Source organism: Malaclemys terrapin, chromosome 4, assembly GCF_027887155.1.
Source record: "Malaclemys terrapin pileata isolate rMalTer1 chromosome 4, rMalTer1.hap1, whole genome shotgun sequence".
NCBI lineage: Eukaryota > Metazoa > Chordata > Testudines > Emydidae > Malaclemys > Malaclemys terrapin.
In genome coordinates this window covers 71,126,954-71,145,614 of record NC_071508.1, presented here as the reverse complement: position 1 = coordinate 71,145,614, position 18,661 = coordinate 71,126,954, and the positions used below count along the sequence as shown (strand labels likewise).

General features: G+C 38.0%; 1 protein-coding gene across 6 annotated transcripts in view; it reads right to left on the bottom strand.

Annotated features, from left to right (window-relative positions):
* PPFIA1 (PTPRF interacting protein alpha 1) overlaps window positions 1-18,661 on the bottom strand; it is a 93,768-nt gene that overhangs the window by 19,213 nt on the left and 55,894 nt on the right. For 4 of the 6 annotated variants that reach the window (XM_054025723.1, XM_054025725.1, XM_054025726.1 and 1 more), the window contains 7 exons: window positions 17,622-17,856; window positions 12,405-12,556; window positions 11,415-11,587; window positions 10,623-10,716; window positions 3,159-3,240; window positions 2,831-3,031; window positions 50-112 (listed from right to left, as the gene is read on the bottom strand). In XM_054025723.1, the coding sequence (XP_053881698.1) occupies window positions 50-112; window positions 2,831-3,031; window positions 3,159-3,240; window positions 10,623-10,716; window positions 11,415-11,587; window positions 12,405-12,556; window positions 17,622-17,856 (1,000 nt within the window). The remainder of the gene's footprint in view (window positions 1-49; window positions 113-2,830; window positions 3,032-3,158; window positions 3,241-10,622; window positions 10,717-11,414; window positions 11,588-12,404; window positions 12,557-17,621; window positions 17,857-18,661) is intronic. The other 2 variants (XM_054025727.1, XM_054025728.1) reach the window with 1 other exon arrangement.

Sequence of the window (18,661 nt, the reverse complement as noted above, 5' to 3'; positions counted from 1 at the left end):
AAGTGGGAAAAGCACTATAAGGAACAGAAGTGGCAGTGCTGTAACTAACCGTTTGTGGCGTGGCTGTAAGATTTTCCATTTCTTCATGTGTTACCCAGACATTTCCCGTGGTCTAATATGACCCCACAGTGAACCAATCACATCCAATGAAAGGAAAGCAGTAACAAAGAGGAAAGGTTGCAGAATATATAAGCAATAGGTACATATAAGGAGCAGGCATGGGCAAAAGCAATGGTTTCTAAAGTCTGAAGTACAAATTTACTTAAAATGATAATGTAGAATAAAAGGTGCACTGACATGGGGCATCTCCCTTCAAAGATTATTTAACAATTACAAAGTGTGTTAAATAGTTTACATTGATGTTATTAACAAATCAACTATGACAAAAACTGTAATGTTGAACAAAATTCTAAAATATTCATTTTAATAATGTCCCTTTTATAAGTTATTTGTTCTTAACTACAAATTTTCCTTTGGTGTGTTGCATGTACTTCTGGGCAACATTCTAACACAACTGCAATTTTAATTTTATTAAACATTTTTGTAATTCTGCACATTTAAAAGTATTCTTGAACTTTTTTTTAGTCACTATTTTCAGTGAGGAGTGATACTAATCTACTAAATATCATATGTATTTTGCTAAAATTATTACCAATACTTATAAAGCAGTTTCTGCAATAGCCACTTGTTCTCTGTTCAAGCCTGAAATATTTCCAGAAATATTTCCCTACACAGTAGTCAGAATGATCATGCAGACAAAGATCCATAACACTCCCATTTAAGTAAATAGACCATTTGGTGCAATATGAATGTAGGATGAGACCTATGTAAGGATTTAGCATAATTATAATTTGTGAATCTGATTTTGGTTTTATAAACAAAAGATGGCTTTTTATTATTACTGGAACAAATTTTTCCACATCTGCATAAGCCCACTAAGTAAGGAAGTACCAAAAGTACCATTCCGTAATAGAAAAGACATTCTACTTTATGAAACATTGCTACCTTACGGAAAAGGTATGAAAAAAACACAGTACTTAAAAAGCCATAGTATTTAAAACTAACTATACTGATTTATTTTCTGGAGAATTTTTCTATTTTTTTTTCCTCCTAAATTACTAACATTTGCATTAATATATTTTGTCTGCTGCTTCTGAATTCATCCCATTATGGCATAATGATCTGTCAATATTCTTTGACTTGAGATTAAACAAACAAGTCATCAGCAACAACAACAACAACAAAGGTTTGTTTTTGAACAATATCCCTAGCAACATAAAAAGGGGAATGAAAATAAATCAGAATATCCTTTACCCAGGATGTTTTCCAATATTCTCCAAGAGGAGTCAGTGCCTCTCATTAACAGTACATGACAGAATATAATTATATCAATTCAACCCTCTCCTTTTACTAGAAAGTCTCATGCAATTATAGAAATACTTTAAATTATGCAAAGTAAACTCAAATGTTTTTAAATCATGGCAGTTCTCCAGCAAAATTCAGAGCGTATATGCAACATGCCAATTACAAGCACCAATACTGACACTGGCTAAATGCAGGTGTACCACTATGCCCACATGGAGCCCATAAAAATCACAGTTTCTCATGGCAATAGTCACAGTTCATGATCAATAAGGCTACGTTTTAGCCACGGGTATTTTCAGTAAAAGTCCTGGACAGGCCACGGACAGTAAACAAAAATTCACGGCCTGTGACCTGTTCATAACTTTCATTAGAAATACCCGTGACTAAAACTTGGGCGGCGGCGGTCCGGGGACACTGCGGGTGCTGGAAGAAGTGGCCCGGGACCCCCCGCTGGTGCTGGGCGGCGGCATGCGGCCCAGAAGTGGGACTCCTGCTGGAGCTGGGGGGAGGGTTGGCAGGGGCTCCCTACCAACTCTCTGCGTCCCTGCAGCTCTGCACGCTGCTCCCACCACAAGAGCCAGCTGCTGCAGCTCCCATTGGCTGGGAACTGCAGCTAATGGGAGCTGCGGGCACAGGCAGCGTGGAGCCCCCTCCCCCCCCCAGCCCCTCCGCTGCCTGAGCCCCCCACCATGAGGTAAACGCCTCCCCACCCTGCCCCAACCCTCTCCCACACACCCAAACTGCTGCTTCTGGCCCAGGCACTGCCCGGCTCGGGCAGCCCCTAAGCCAGCACCAGCTGCTGCAGAAGTCACGGAGGTCATGGAATCCGTGACTTCTGTGATAGACTCGCAGCCTTAATGATCAATTATACTGAGATGATGCCATTGCTCAGAATTCTTATCACCCATTCAGCTGATTTAATTTCTCTCTGATAGCAACTTACTCAATCTTTTACAAATTCTAAAATTAAGTCTTCCTTTAATTTACAACAGTTATAGATGTATGTTATAGTCCTTAATAAAAAAATTACACAATATACACCTGGCAAATTATACCTATTCTTAATATTTCCCCTCATTTAAAATAGACTGTCATGTTGAAATGAAAAATAGCTAATCTTTCCCTGCAATAGCATACAGTGTCTGCTTTACTTTACTGCACTGCTAAAAACATGAATATTGTAAGATCTATTATAAGCTAATATGATAGTTATTCCACGAGTTTTTTGGAAACGAAAAGTCTCCACTTTTTAAATTGTTATGTGGTCCTTTGCACTTTAATGTACATTTCTGAAAATTTCTCTTAAAAACTCAAGTTTCCCACTCACAATATTCTTCAATTAGAATTCTGGAGTCTGCTGAAGAAATTTCTGTATTTAACAGAGCAGAGAAAAAAAAATGTTTGATGCTGTTTCAGTAGTGATTTCCCTCCCACTGGCTTAAGTTACTTTCAATTTTTTTCTTACCGTTCTTGACGTAGGAGGGGCAGATGGACTTGTTAGTGACATGATCTCTTGAATGGCAAGCCTCAGTTTCAACCTGTGCAAAGGATTACTGATTCCAATTTCACGCTGTATTTCCGTATCAGACAAGGCAGACATGATGGCACCACTTTTCACATTTGCTCGGCAAGCGGCCACATACCATGCTGGCATCCCTACCCATAACTGGCAAATAGAAAATAATATGTCAGTAATATATGTAAATATATGTTTCTTCAAATCTTCAAGTTACTAAAAATGCTACAAGTCTCTCCTGTATAGGTACCTTATCTTTTAAAATGGGATCACTTACCTCTAGCCACACCACCACAGTAGGGCCATCCCATTGTGCAAAAGGCAGACCTTGCCTTCTAGCGTCCTCAAGCAATTCATGTCTAAAATTATAAAAACAGTCATTAAATGAAGAGAAAGTAATATTGAAATAGTCATTTAAACTCTATGTTTCATTTATTTAAACACCAGTATTTTGTTTCCTTCATCCAGCTTTCCTCCTTTAATAATCTTACAGACACTGTAAGATACCCGAAAAGAGGACAGGGCCATAGCAAATGTGGCATGGCATGTTTAATGTAAAATTTCAGTATGGCAGAAATGCTAAAGTCTTGCTTTTTTGGAACTAGAAAATGCTCTGTGCCAGGGGTTTGCAAACATGCGCCAAGTGGTTGTGTTCACCCTGCCCATTTACCATTTTGCTAAATGAGAGGTGAGTCCCATGTAATTTGGAGGTGGATTGGTAGAAAAGGTTGAGAACAATCAATCTATGCTGGTGAGAGACTGGTTAAAACAGACATCACTTACTGCTTATGTAGCAAATTTGCTATTATTCAGTGAATTAATATGCTTTACAACTATTACAACATATTGCTTTGTCATAGAAACCCTCTGTAAACACTAATTTAAAAAGTTTCATTTTAGGTTTTCAATAAAATATCTGACATACTCCCCAACTTCTCTCTTCCCCACTTATTTATACCTCCTCATCCTCCCCAGGGAGAATTAAGCTTATACAGTCTCACTCATATATCTGAAAACAGAACTTGGACTAACATTATGTTTGGCTTTTTGGATTCTAATATACATACACAGCATTAAAATATTACTGGACAGGGACTCTTTAATGGCTTCTAAATTAAAGAAATTATAATCAATATTGTTGAATCCTACAACAAGGAAATAATTTCAGACATCCTAAGCAACTGCATTCTGCACCAGATGGAATTTATGCAAGGTCTTTTGAAGTTCAGTTTTGTCCATTAAGCTACCAGGATTTGCCCGCTTGCAATGAAAAAAGACTAAGGCTAGAGTATGGGCAGTACAATCCCAACTATTTGCATTACAGTATGCATGTAGTTATTGTACACATTATAAAGGCAGTTGAAGAGGTCCCAAAGGTGGTCAAAACCTGCATTTGCCACAATTAGATCCAAGTAAACAGGCAAATGAGAACTTGCATTATGTGGCATTTATACCATGCAACAGTATTTGCATGTTATATTTAATTAAAGGTAAGAGAGAAAAATTCAACAAAAAATAAACTTAGACTGACAGCATGATTTTGTGCATTGGCGGTATACTTTTAAACAGCCAAAGTTAGAGCTAGCTAATTGGATGAATTTTGTAACGTTTCAATTTTGCTTTTTCTTCTTCCCCATTGTTCATCCAGCTTATAAATCTGGACCAGTTATTCTCATGAATGAATCTCCATAATTTTTTTTAAATACAACAGTCACCAAGAACTTTCTTTACTAATCCAGCTCCATCTCTGGTACAGTATTCCATTAAAAATATATGTGCAGTAACAAGATACTGTATCCTTGGCTACATACTCATGGTCTCTTACCATTTAAGTCAATAGGTGTTCACCAAAAGCAAACAATGTCTACACCTCTAGACCTATAATATTGAATGATTCTAGGCTTAAGGAACTGTCAAAATTATGAAGTTTTAGAATGCTACAGCCACAAGATTACTTTAGTACAAATACAGCTCTGCAATGTAACAATTATGGTCAGGGTACAGAAAAGCCTTATATTTTATTCATATATATTAAAGTGTCAAGACTATGAGAAATCAAAAAAATTAGCCAGTCGTTGGCGATCAACAGACAGATCATTGATTTTACTGTTTCGCCTATAGTTATTTTAGGTGAATGTATTGGCCCAGGAAAGATTTAATACTCAACTGAAGTCCCACTAAGACGATAGTAGTAAGATTGAAAATAACCTTGCAAGCAAAAAACAAGTACTCATCCAGAAAATTAATACTTAAAGCTGACAGGTTATTTTCTTATTTTGTGATAAAATCCTAGTTTTTAAAATGGATTATTTAAAATAATTATTTGCAAACAAAACCAACAAAAAAAGAATTAAGGCTGAAATTACTTAATTAATGAAGCCCAGCTAATAGTCCAAAACTATTTACATTTTGTAAAGAAATTCTATATCTTTTTTTAAAAATTTGGAATTAAACAGTTTTAAAGGGTACATCCTGTTCCCTACTGCCATATAATCTAGGACTCACATCCCATCACCAGTGTAAACCCAATTTTGCATATGGGTTTGCAAATTTTAAGGGGTGAGGTCAAAATAAAATTCCAGGCAATTACAAAATTCCATTGCCTATGCAAGGAATCAATATCCAATAATCTTGTATTATTTTGTTACTTGTACAGTATGAAAAAGCATTAACACTACAGTGCTGAAGATGCTAAAAAGGGTAGCAAGACAGAATGGAGAGGTGACATATGCAACACAATCAAAAACAATGTAGGTTAAGCAAGAAAAAGCATGAAGTTATCTCATGGGATAAAGCACAATAGTCAACCTTGCAAATGGACAACCACAGCAACACTGAAAAATTAGTACTAATAAACAGCTTTCCAAAACAGAGTTAAAATTGTTAGATCATATTAAGTAAGGTTGTACAGTTTTATAATTTAAAAGAAGTACTGAAATTCACATTATGTACATTCACAACATGCAGTGTAAGATAAACGGTTTTGTTTTTGTCAATGCCTTAACAAATACTGTTAACAAGCTTTCAAGCTATAAATGCTTCAGCAGAACATTTCACTGCCTATTATAGAAACATCACCTCTTGTAAAAACATGCATTTAATTTGCTGAACAATTAGAGCTTTTAATACATCATTAAAATCAAAGCAAGTTTCCAAACAAATTTCTCACACATCCACAACAATCCTAATAAATTAAATATAAACTTACCCTGATTTTGCACTACCACATCAAATGGTAAATAATAAGGAAATAAAACAATGAAGGAAAAATGTAAAACTACAATTAAATTGAACTCATAACACAAATATAGAAACAAAAAATGAAATAATGTAATTCAGTTCTTTAAACATAGGATTATTAATAGAGCCTTCAAATAAAATGGTAACAATGCCTGTTGCAAACACGTTTGAGATTGTGTATACAGAAACAAAAAAAGATATGAAGTGATACGCAAAATAAGCACAAAGAAGCTTTTTAGTCACTGCTGCTACAGTTACATAAGGTTTCAGAAAGAATGAAATTCTTAATCCTTTTAATAAAAGCTACCTGAATATTGTTGATTTTCAATATAGCGTATGGAATCTTACTGAGTCACTCAGACACTCTTCACTGTGTACATGTTTTTGAAACTGAGCAATTAGCCTTGAGAATTTGCTCTGACATGATCCTTTTCATGTTTATGATTATTCCAACTGAGATGGCGATGGATCTTCTCTAGTTATTTCTAACATATTTTTGCTTCTTATGTTCAATGCACTTTGGCAAGTTTTTGGAATGGATTGATAAAAGTATAGCACTGTGATTTGAAGAATGCTAGATTAGGGTTGCCAACTTTCTGACTGCAGAAAACTGAACACACTTGCCCCGCCCCCTGCTCCTTCCCTGAGGCCCCAACCCTGCTCACTCCATCCCCCCTCCCTCGCTCAATTTCACCAGGCTGGGCAGGGGGTTGGAGTGCGGGAGAGGGTCAGGACTCTGGCTAGGGGTGTGGGCTCCGGGTTGGGACCAGAAATGAGGGATACGGTGTGTGAGGGGGAGCTCCGGGCTGGAGCAGGTGTGTAGGAGAGTGTAAGGGCTCTGGGCTGGGTGTGTGTGCTCCAGGGTGGGGCCAGAAATGAGGGGTTCAGGGTGCTAGGGGGGCTCCATGCTGAGGCTGGGTATAAAGGTGTGTGGGGGGGCTCCACCTGAGAGTGCAGGCTCTGGTGCGGGGCCAAAGATGAGGGGGGGCTGGGGTCAAGGGGTTCAGAGTGTGGCAGGGGGTGCAGGCTCTGGGAGGGAGTTTGGGTGCAGGAAGGAGCTCATGGCTGGGGTACGGGCTTTGAGTGGCGCTTACCTCAGGCGGCTCCCGGAAGTGGCTGGCATTTCCCTTCGGCTTCTAGGTGGAGATGTGGCCAGGCGGCTCCGCACTCTGCCCCCGCCCTGAGCGCTGGCTCTGCAGCTCCCATTGGCTGGGAACCGCAGCCAGTGGGAGCTTCGGGGTCGGGTCAGCACATCCGCCTAGGAGCTGGAGGGAAATGCCGGCCACTTCCAGGAGCCACATGGAGCCAGGGCAGACAGGGATCTGCCTTAGCCCCGATGACTGGATTTTTAACAGCACTGCTGACGGGAGCCGCCAGGATCCCTTTTCGACCAGCCGTTCCAGCTCAGAACCAGACAACTGGCAACCATATGTTAGACCCCTACTCATATAAGATTGAAGAGTTCTATACTTTGCCCTGTGGGGCAGTAAAAGTAAAGAAAATGTACATTTTTGCTAAATATTTCCACCAGCATAACAAGGCTTTTATGACAACTTATGTCTTTTCGGTAATACTCTACATTTTGAAATTTACTATGAAAACCTCATCATATTGATCAGTAAGCACATATCAATGTGTTCACTGAGTGTACAGGACTGGGAATCAGATTTTGAAATCCTACATTGTGATCTTGGGAAAGCCACAATTTCCAATTCAGATTTGCCATTTGTAAATTACAACTTGATATGCAACACCTGATAAACATCAAGGGGTTGTTTGAAGAATTAGTTAGATTATGCTTGTAACATACTTGCAAATGTGGGTAAATATTTTCAAAATAAAATCAGTAAATGGATAACAGTCAATAATCTGAATTGAATATAGTTTCCGGCAATGGTAGCAAAATTTTGAAAGGCAGTTCAGGAAGCAAGTATATATTAATTTTCAAAGCAAAATGATTATTTTTCACCTGCAAGAAGTAGCTTTTGAGATGGTGGAAGACAGCCAGAATTCAGTGTGAATGTTTTTGCTGGTTCTTATTTTTGCAAAATGTGAATTTTAGCTGGCATTGAGAATTATCTAAATCAAGAACATTTTCCAGAAAAAAAAAAAAAGAGGAAAGACAAAAAGCTATGGTAATAAGTGCTGCTGTGGTATAGCTAGGCTGGGGTAGGCAACCTATGGCACGTGTGCCAAAGGCGGCACGTGAGCTGATTTTCAGTGGCTCTCACACAGCCCGGGTCCTGGCCACCAGTCCGTGGGGCTCTGCATTTTAATTTAATTTTAAATGAAGCTTCTTAAACATTTTTAAAACCTTATTTACTTTACATACAACAATAGTTTAGTTATAGATTATACACTAATGTTTTTAGAAGGTCTCTTTCTATAAAAATGTATTACTGGCGCGCGAAACCTTAAATTAGAGTGAATAAATGAAGACTCAGCACACCACTTCTGAAAGATTGCCGACTCCTGAGCTAGGTTAACATTTCTCTTTCAAGAAAGTAGAGGTAATATCTGAAAACTCCATAAACTATCAAAATCATTAGAACAGAATTTAGTCACAAGGCGGGATTCTATGTGTCAGCAATTTCAGGAGCAATAGTTCTTTGTGTCATTACAGTCAAAATATATTACCAATATTCACATATTTCAAATAAAAATGTTGCCAATTTTCTTGGCAATTAACTATACATTTCTTTTATTTGCTACTGAATTTAAGAGCATATTTTCAGCACTATAGAATTTCCCTTTTAAATGAAAGCGAATCCTAATGTGCTTGCTTCTTGCACATTTACTACCTAATCTTCCTGAAGATGAAGCAAGACATCCATAATTGACCTCAAATCGATTTAGCTTAGTTTCTGACACAGAGGAAAATGATAGTTGGGTGGATTAAAAACAGTAGTACTATTGATATGTAAAGAATATATGTTCTTGTTTTTGTAATGCACAACATAATGACAGCCAACTAGTATCTTATTAAAAGGGTGACTGGGAAGGACTCAATTAAATCCCAATTCTGCCTACCTATTCAAGTTTTCAATAGTATTCTATTCTGCCAGTTAAATATCCAGACGTAGATTACTACCATGAAAGATCTCGTCTGCCTTCTGCACTCATGGACTTTGCTACCTCTCTGCTGCCTGGTTCATTTGGGAATAACACAAGATGCAGTACATCTTTAAAAGGTAAACAAAACAGAAAAAAAAAATTGTACCTTAATACTTATTGGAAAGATTCCAAAACCAGGCAAAAAATGACTGCTGTTTAAAATATGTCACTTAAAAGAGCACATCTACACTTCGAACTGGAGGTGTAATCTCCAGCTCAAGGAGACATAACCATGTTTGCTCTAAATGTTCTAAAAACAGAAGTTTAGCCAGGGAGGCGTGAGCAGTGGGATGGACTAGCTGCCCCAATACATATCTAGCATCTCAGATGGGATCCTACTCAAGGCAGCCACGCCTCCCACTTCTATTTTTAGCACGCTACGCGAACAGAGCTAGCATGGGTGTGTCTCCTTAACCTGGAAATTACACATCAAGCTCAAAGTGTAGATACACCTCTACCCTGATATAATGTGGTCCTCGGGAGCCAAAAAAATCTCACCACCTTATAGGCGAGACCGCGTTATATCCAGTTCAGTCCGGTACGCCGTGCTGGACTGGACCGGCTTCCCCGGCAGTGATTTGATTTAAAGGGTCTGGGGCTCCACATGAATTTGGATATAACACGGTAAAGCAGCGGGGCTCGGTTAAAGGGCCCATGGCTCCCCACTGCTTTACCGCATTATATCCAAATTTGTGCTATATCGGGTTGCATTCTATCAGGGTAGAGGTGTATATCCAAAGACTGGCAGATAAGTGTTCAGCAAACTAATGCACCAAAAAAACTTCTGGGGCAAAATGCATCGCCAATAGCAAAAATTAATTGTTTTAAATTGCCAAAAGCCATGTAAGCAGACAAGAAAAAAACGAAAAATCTTAAGTAATAAATTTAGTGAACAGACAAAATGAGTAGCAGCAGTTATGCAGAAAGGAATTGCTTCATATAGTCAATTGTTAAAAAGAACTAGCTGCTGGACACACTAGGGATCCCTAATATTCCAAGCAGGGAGGCTTGCACTATGTGGCTCTCAGCTGGCAGCCAGACACTTGTTGGACTCTTGCCAGCGATTTACACAAGGAACAAACCTCAAGAGCAGAAATCTAAAATGACCACCTCTGTTTCAAGGCATGTTTTTTACTAAGTCCATTTTTACTTTTCCAAAATTCATTTCTCATTTTTTACAGTAGTGATTTTAGTGCTAAACGCTATCACATCAGGTTTGCCAAGATCACAACTCATTTTTAAAACGCACTATATTGGAGATGTATGTAAAAAAATAAGTCTGCAAAACTTAATGAGGCTTGATACTGCATCAGGCATAATGTTTGGAATTTTTCCTTTAAACAAAGAAATTATTCATTTCACCTAAATTACATATTTGATAACTTACTTTTTCTGTAGTTTTCTATTTTTTTCTGCCTGTCCCCCAAGTTTGCTGAGTCCTAAGGCATCTTGAGATGAATTGTCTGTTTCTGCCAAGCCAACTACAAGGAATAAAAATAGGTACTTAATGACATTTTTTGTATTTTACCTTGAATGTATTCGTATAAACTAGCATAACTATCATATTCCTGAACAAAGTAATTAGTACTTTGTAATGTTACTAATCAGCAGTAACTGTCCAATTATGTTTCTATCGGTAACTCATTTTATTAATGTCATACAATAAGGAGAAGAAATTAAAAAGACAGCCCTTTTTTTCCAGAGATACACTAAAGCATACAGTACTTGAATATGAGACATGAACAAGCATTTCAGAATATTTTTATTCTCTCCCCACTCCACATGTCATGCACCTAGAATCTAAAATAAACATTACTTAGAAAAACACATTAAAAATGTATACCTTGAGACTAAGGCCTTGTCTACACTACTGCAGTAAGTCAACTTAAGTTACGCTACTCCAACTACGTGAATAACACCGTGCTGTGTCAATGGGAGACGCTCTCCTGTCGCCTTATCTTACTCCTCTCATTCTGGTGGAGTACCAGAGTCGACTGGAGAGCGCTCTGCGGTCAATTTAGCAGGTCTTCAGTAGACCCGCTAAGACGACCCCCGTTGCATCGATCGCAGCAGCATTGATCCCCGGTAAGTGTAAACATGGCCTAAGTCTTTCCTTCCTTTTATACTATTGATAATATAGTTAGTTAGAAGATAACTAGTTAGAAGATAACAAACCAACCTTGTCCCAAAGATTCTTTGCTGGTTTGTCCAGGTCGACCCTTTTCTTTCTTACCAAATAAGCGACCTATAGAAGATTTGATCCCCTTCTTTTTAGGGGCTTTGTGAAGGGAATCCTGGCTACTATTACTGCTACTGGGGTTGCTTACTTGCCCATCTTGAGAACCTGTAGAACTTTAGAGAAAAAGAACTTCTTTTAGTCTGTAAAAGAACACACACAAAATAATCCCCACTTTTAGCACATTACATTTTTTATGGCAATTTGAGGTTTTGGTGAAAGCTAATGAAGACTGTCAAGTTACCTCAGCAAATTAATTTCCAGTTTTTAAACATTTCTTGTCACAAAAGATGCGAAAAGCATCACCAGAAGATGTAGCAAAAGATTACATGGAGCATAAAAAAAACTAAAAAAAACCAAAAACAAAAAAACACTGGACAACATCCAATGTCTCAACATTTTACCCCTTTTCTTATTAAGAGATCTTATTAGGGTGACTGACCTATGTCAAGCAACTGCAGGTTATTTGTATATCTTTTGTTATGTATATTACACTCCACTAGATGTCAGATTCCCTACCGAGTTCAGATGATCATAGGTTGAATTTAAGCCATAGATCTGGAAATGAGTTGCATAATACATTAAAATTCCAGCTTCCTTTCATCTACCTTTCTTCTCTATAATATGCATTTTTACATAAAGTGATAAAAAGAAAGGCAAACCGCCGATACTTGAAAACTTTCTCATAGAAAATCAACTGCTAGTAATGAATGTGCTAAGGGGACTGCTTATGCAGACTAACTTTAGCAAATCAACTGTCATATTATTCTGACTTCTCCATTTACTTTGTCTTTTCAGAAGTTTTAAAAATCAATTTCTTAAAACTTGCATGATCTGAATAACAACTTTGTAGTCAATCAGCTTTTTAAAAATCTGAACTTTAGCTGTTATCAGAATATTAACCTCATGTTTTCTGCCATCTTGCTTACTTACTTTCTTATGTCCCTGATGTCTTCGTGGCTCAATGTATGCAAAGCTCCTTTATGGACTCTATCCAAATGCAGAGATCGAGGTGAAGATGGTGGTGATGTCTCACATTTTATTGTGGTCTTGTCATCTCGTACTTCTTCTCCAGAAACTGGAGACTAAGGGAAAAAAGAATGAAAACTTTAGGGTTTAGTTTCTAGCATGAATCCTACATTAATACTGTACAAAGAATTAAAAGACAAATGTATTTGATTATTTTTTCACTTGATAGTGATACGGTTCTCCCAGCCCTTTTATTCTGGGGCCATCATTTCTACTCTCTGAACTTCCTCTTATTTTTGTAGACAACCAGTGTTGTTGAATTAATATTTCTGCTGGACATGGGACCGTGGCAATCTTACGTAGAATTCACTGCCTCCCTAACCAGCAAATAGGGCTCAGAGCAAGTAAACATTCCCTTTAACAACTCCCTAAAACTATGTATGCTAATATTACAATATATACACACCCAACCCTTATTAGTTCTTTCAGTAAAGCCACCAAGACAGAGGGCCAAGTAAAGCATTGCTCAAACTCCAATTATGAGGAACTAGAAGAGTTTTAAAGAAGGTGTTCTAGATGTCATGGGCTTAGATGTTTTAAATCACAATTTTTTGAAATCAAGAATCCATATGTCAATACTTATGGAGTTCCTTCAAGTGTGATGAGGATCAGAAATTCAAACTAAGTTATTTAATTGTGTGTTGGTAATCTTCAAAATTCAACACAAGTATTCCTTTACAGAGATAGAGGAATGGCTATTGCAAATGGATAACATACTACACCCTTTACTTGGGGTAAAAGTATCTCAAGCTAAATTACTATTTATTCCTCTATAGCATATCATCTTCCTCTGCTTTTCTTTATTCCCAACATCATTAAAAAGCATTAATTTAATATTTTAATAGCAGAGATTAAATCTGAACATGAAATAATTTGCAAGTGTTACATATTTGTGAATAATTGCAAGGAATCTCATTTACACTAATACTTTATGGTGAATGACATAGCAAAAGAACGTAACTAAGTGGCTGAAGAGTTTACCTTTCTACGGTGTTTCCTTAAATCACTAGGCTGACAGATGCATGCAAAGAAAAGAAATTAAGAGAAACCAGATTTATTGCAAACTCCTGTAGCACAATCTCAAAGCATTGCACAGACAAAAACACATTAGGGAGAAGATAATATAGCAGAACATATGTGGAAGAAAGCTGAGATGCTCTCCAACTACAAAATATTTAGACTATCATATACTTAAAATCTAGGTTTATAATGGAAATACTGTAGATACTTAAATAGCACTTTCAGAGGATAACAATATTTCACCCATATCTACAAGGCAAAATTAAAAAAGAAAACAGAAAAAAAAATTCTCAGCAAGAAAACCAGTAAATTAAGTTTTGTTTTGATTTTTTTTAAATAAGGAGAATACTTGGGCAAAGACTCTCCCTTGATTACAAGTATCAGAGGGGTAGCCGGGTTAGTTTGTATCCACAAAAACAACAAGGAGTCCGGTGGCACCTTAAAGATTAAGGGATTTATTTGGTCATAAACTTTTGTGGGTAAAAAAAAAACCCACTTCTTCATATGCATGGAGATCCCTTGATCACATAACCAAAGATACTCAAGGCAGGGACTATTTTGTCTGAGTTAGACCTATGAATTTTTAACACTCTTCATTCTGAGCCAGTTTGGAATCTTGTTCCCTTTTCTAGGCTTTATATAAGCAGAAACATTACAGTATTAATCCTGAAGTCCAGAACTCTGGCAGCAGTATTGTGAGGTAACTTACATTTAGGTTGTTGGAATGAATATGCCCAGTCTATCACCAATAGTTGTTCTTCCCCACCCTCACCAAAATCTGTTGAATCTCACCTCTAAGGGTACATCTACACTACAGGGGGGAGTCGATTTAAGATACGCAAATTCAGCTACGTGAATAGCGTAGCTGAATTTGACGTATCGCAGCCGACTTACCCCGCTGTGAGGACGGCGGCAAAATCGACTTCTGCGGCTTTCTGTCGGCGGCGCTTACTCCCACCTCCGCTGGTGGAGTAAGAGCGCCGATTTGGGGATCGATTGTCGCATCCCGATGGGACGCGATAAATCGATCCCCGAGAGGTCGATTTCTACCCGCCGATTCAGGCGGGTAGTGTAGACCTAGCCTTAGACATTCCCAACCTTTAACAGTATGCAGAGCAAAAGATCAAAGATTGTTCATTAACTGAAGTTGTACATACAGCATAATCATATCAGACTGATACTGGTAAAAAATTACATTCATATAGTTTGGGAACAGATTTACACTGTACTTGGCTCAGTATTTTTAAAAAGGACTTGTAGGCAAAAAAAATTGAGTATCAAAAATTCAGTGCACTTTGTATAACAAACAAAGAATGCAGAATCCAAAGATAAGGTAGGTTTGGGCATTTGATCCAAAAATAACTGGTCAATCGACCGGTCAAATATTAACAAGTAATTCAAAAGCTGTCAAATATTTTAGAGTACTAATATATTAGAACAGTAACAGGAAGGGGAAAAAAAGGTACAACTTTATCGTCTCCAATAGACACAGGGGAGATACAGATACCTAATTACAAAAAAACAAATTACTTATTTTAATTCAGAAAAATGCAAAACACAATGAAATTCAATACTAAAAATGCAGAATGGCACCATGATGCAATGACAATGGTAGGCTGTCACATACATCAGGGTATTCTTGTTGGGATATTTGAGAATACTGGCCGTGGTCAATTATAAGGTCATCGATTGACATTACTTGACTGGCTTGCCAAGTCTACTTGGATTAAAAGTATGCCTTTTGCAAAAGGTTCCACATTAGCTAAGCAAGGTAAAGGTGTAAAGATTTGCTCAATCTTACATTAAAATATTTCTGTTTTGATTATCAATGTTACTACAGTAAAAACTGTGTTATCCAGCACTTTACCAACCGGAAAGCTCTAGAAACCAGCATTTCGGGAAGGGCTGTGGGGCGCGGGCTCTGGGAGGGACTTTGGGTGCAGAAGGGGGCTCGGGACGGGGGTTGGGGCACGGGAGGGGTTGCGGGGTGCTGGATCTGGGCGGTGCTCATCTCAGGCGGCTCCCTGCAAGCGGCGACATGTCCCTGCTGCTCCTAGATGGAAGAATGGCTATGGGGCTCAGTGCACTGCCCCCGCCCCACCCAAGCACTGGCTCCGCAGCTCCCATTGACTGGGGACTATGGCCAATGGGAGTTGCGGGAGCGGGAGCTGGAGCTGCTGGCGGAGGCAGCACACAGAGATGCCTGGCCATGCCTCTGATTAGGAGCAGACCAAGGTGAGCACCGCTCGGATCCAGCACCCCAAAACTCCTCCCGCACCCAAACTCCCTCCCAGATATTGTATATCAGAACAAGCTAATCAAATCATAGTATAGACTCAGTTTACCCTTGAGACGTCCATCAATAGAAAATAAATTAAATAACCCCTGAAAGGTGTGTCAAATATTAAATATACATGGATTCAGGATTTAAATGTGCTATTTAAATACCACCCAAGGACATCATCCATTCCTTGTAAAGAAAATCTTAATCTTAACAATCATCATAGGAAGAGGTGAACAGAGGGAAAAAAATGAATAAAATCATAAATTAATCCAGACCTCAATACCCAATTAATTTTGGGATGGCTAAAGTAAAAGATATGAACACCAATGGGGAAAAAAAAATGCAGCGTGTCAGCCAGTACTTGTTAAAGAAAGCTACAAGCTTTTAATTCACTAGTTTTAGTTAAACTAAAAAAAAGTACCAGCACTGAATTTTTAAAACTGTTATTAAACTAGCTTGTATTCACAAATCTGGAAAGAAAAAAACCCAATCCCAAAACAGAATTACTATCTCTATGATAGCATTTGATACAATGACATGCGCTTAATGCAAGCTAACAGACTTAATGTTAGCTAATGTTCATAAATACCAAGTGGATTTTTATTAGGAAACTACAAAATACTGTAAAAAATAGTCTATTATTCACAATATACATTAATCAAAATCCAGTATCTCCACTACTGTAGTTCTGGTGGAAGTTTAGGATCTTTATATTACCATACTTAAAAAAATTATGCAGTTATTAAATAAGCCAACAGCTCAACTAAATACTACCACATCTAATTTGGTCAGTTCCTTTAAATCTTGGAGTTGTGAATTTTAATGGAAATCAATTAGTTTCAATTACTATTGAACAATAAAATTCATGAAGATTTCTAGATGCTACAGGACTTGCAGCTTATTTTTGCTCACTAAAACTAGATTTAAAAAAGTTACACTACATTGGGAGAGGAAGCCTTGGCAATAAATATTCTGACCAGGGCCGCCCAGAGGATTCAGGGGGCCTAGGGCAAGGCGGGGGAGCTGCGGAGCTTGTACTCACCCAGCAGCAGTCTGGGTCTTCGGCAGCATTTCGGCAGCGGGGGGCCCTTCAGTCGCTCCACGTCTTCGGCAGCACTGAAGGGGCCCCCGCCGCCAAAGACCTGGACCGCCACCGGGCAAATTGTCCCACTCCCCCCCTCCCCCCGGCAGCCCTGATTCTGACCTATTTTTTCATAGAAACAGCTGTGAAACTCATTTTTGAGTCAATTTCTGCAAAGAAAATATTTAGATTAGAACTTGCTTGAAACATTTTCTCTATAAATTGCTAGCTCAAATAGATACATGTCAGTTCACTTCATTGATATTTACATTTTAAATGTACAGCTCTTAATCATTAATCTTCAAGATTATGGGTTTCACATATTTGTATGAAATTATTTATTTGTTGAGCATTCAGTAGAAATGTGGATTATGACCAACAGGCAGCAATAAAACATGTATGATTTGAATAGACTTAAGAAAGAAGAGGGTAAGTGGTTGTTGCACCAGGATTTGGAGGAAAAGGGCTAAGTTCTCCCAGGCACATATGGCAGCACAGAGTAAAACCAGGAAGAGGAGACAGAATGTAGGTAAGAGATATGGGCAGACCAGAGACCAAACTTTCAAAAAGTCTCCAAAAGTTAAGACCAGCAATTTGAACTTGACGTTGAAGGTGAAAGAAAACAAGTAAAATAATTGAATAAGGGAAAATGATACAAAGGACAAAGGTTACTAGGGTTGTTATTTAGGATGCAGATATTTTCTATTGTAGAGAAAAAAAAAAATCTGATACTTACTAGTGTCATAATACCTAGTCTGTCCACTTCCCGAGCTGGACTATGTGGGATCCGCCTTGGTGTGGAACGGCCACTACCAGGAGGAGAGGAACCAGCGAGGGTCCCACCAATAAAAGGAAGGGGAATGGAGTTCATTGACCGAAATCGTCCATTGTTATCTAGACTCCCGCTACCAACTCGACTTTCAATTTCCTCTGCTCGCTGCTCCGTATTTTCCTTTTCTTCTTGTATCAATCTAAAAAAGTTTAAAGACTAGGTGATTTTTTTTTTTAAATTGATCAATTCACTGTAAAATAAGTACATTTGCAAAAGCATTGCAAGACTAAGATAAGTGATGGGGCTGACTGAATAATAGTTTTAAGTTGTGTGGTTATTTGTATGACTCTAGAAAAATTGACCTCTACAGACAGGAAAGACAAGATAGCTGCAATTCAGATAGACAACATAACATACAAAAAGAATAGGAAATACGATGTGACAAAAGGTAGTGTGATTGATGTTTTGTTAGTATTGCAGTTCATGTGTTTTATATCGCAGTTCATGAGTTTTATGTTCCATCAAATTAGTAACACTTCACAATGCAGTATAATATGTAGGCCTTTCGGAAGAATTTATCCAAACACAGGAAGATGTATAGAAGGACGACGAGTTTTAAAATACTGTAATATTGTAAAAATATAATTTGGACTGAGAAACTGAAAGATAGTCTAAGAGGAAGGCTAGCCTTGTGGTGAAAGCACCAGACTTCCTCTGTGACCAAGGCAAGTTATCACAGCACCTCAGTTTCCCCATCTATAAAAAGAGGTCAACAGTTCCCTATTTCACAAGAATTTTGTGAAGCTTATTTGTAAAGTGCTTCAAGAATCTCATATGAAAATGTTACATATCCAAAGTATGTGGTAACTATTATTCCGTAAGTACACTACCATTAAAATGAAAACCGAAGGTACTATTTAAAAGCAACAGAAACAAGGCAATCCAAAGAAGTTACAGCCTTTCTATTACTACTACGCCATCGTGCCTAGGTATTTTACCTTTTG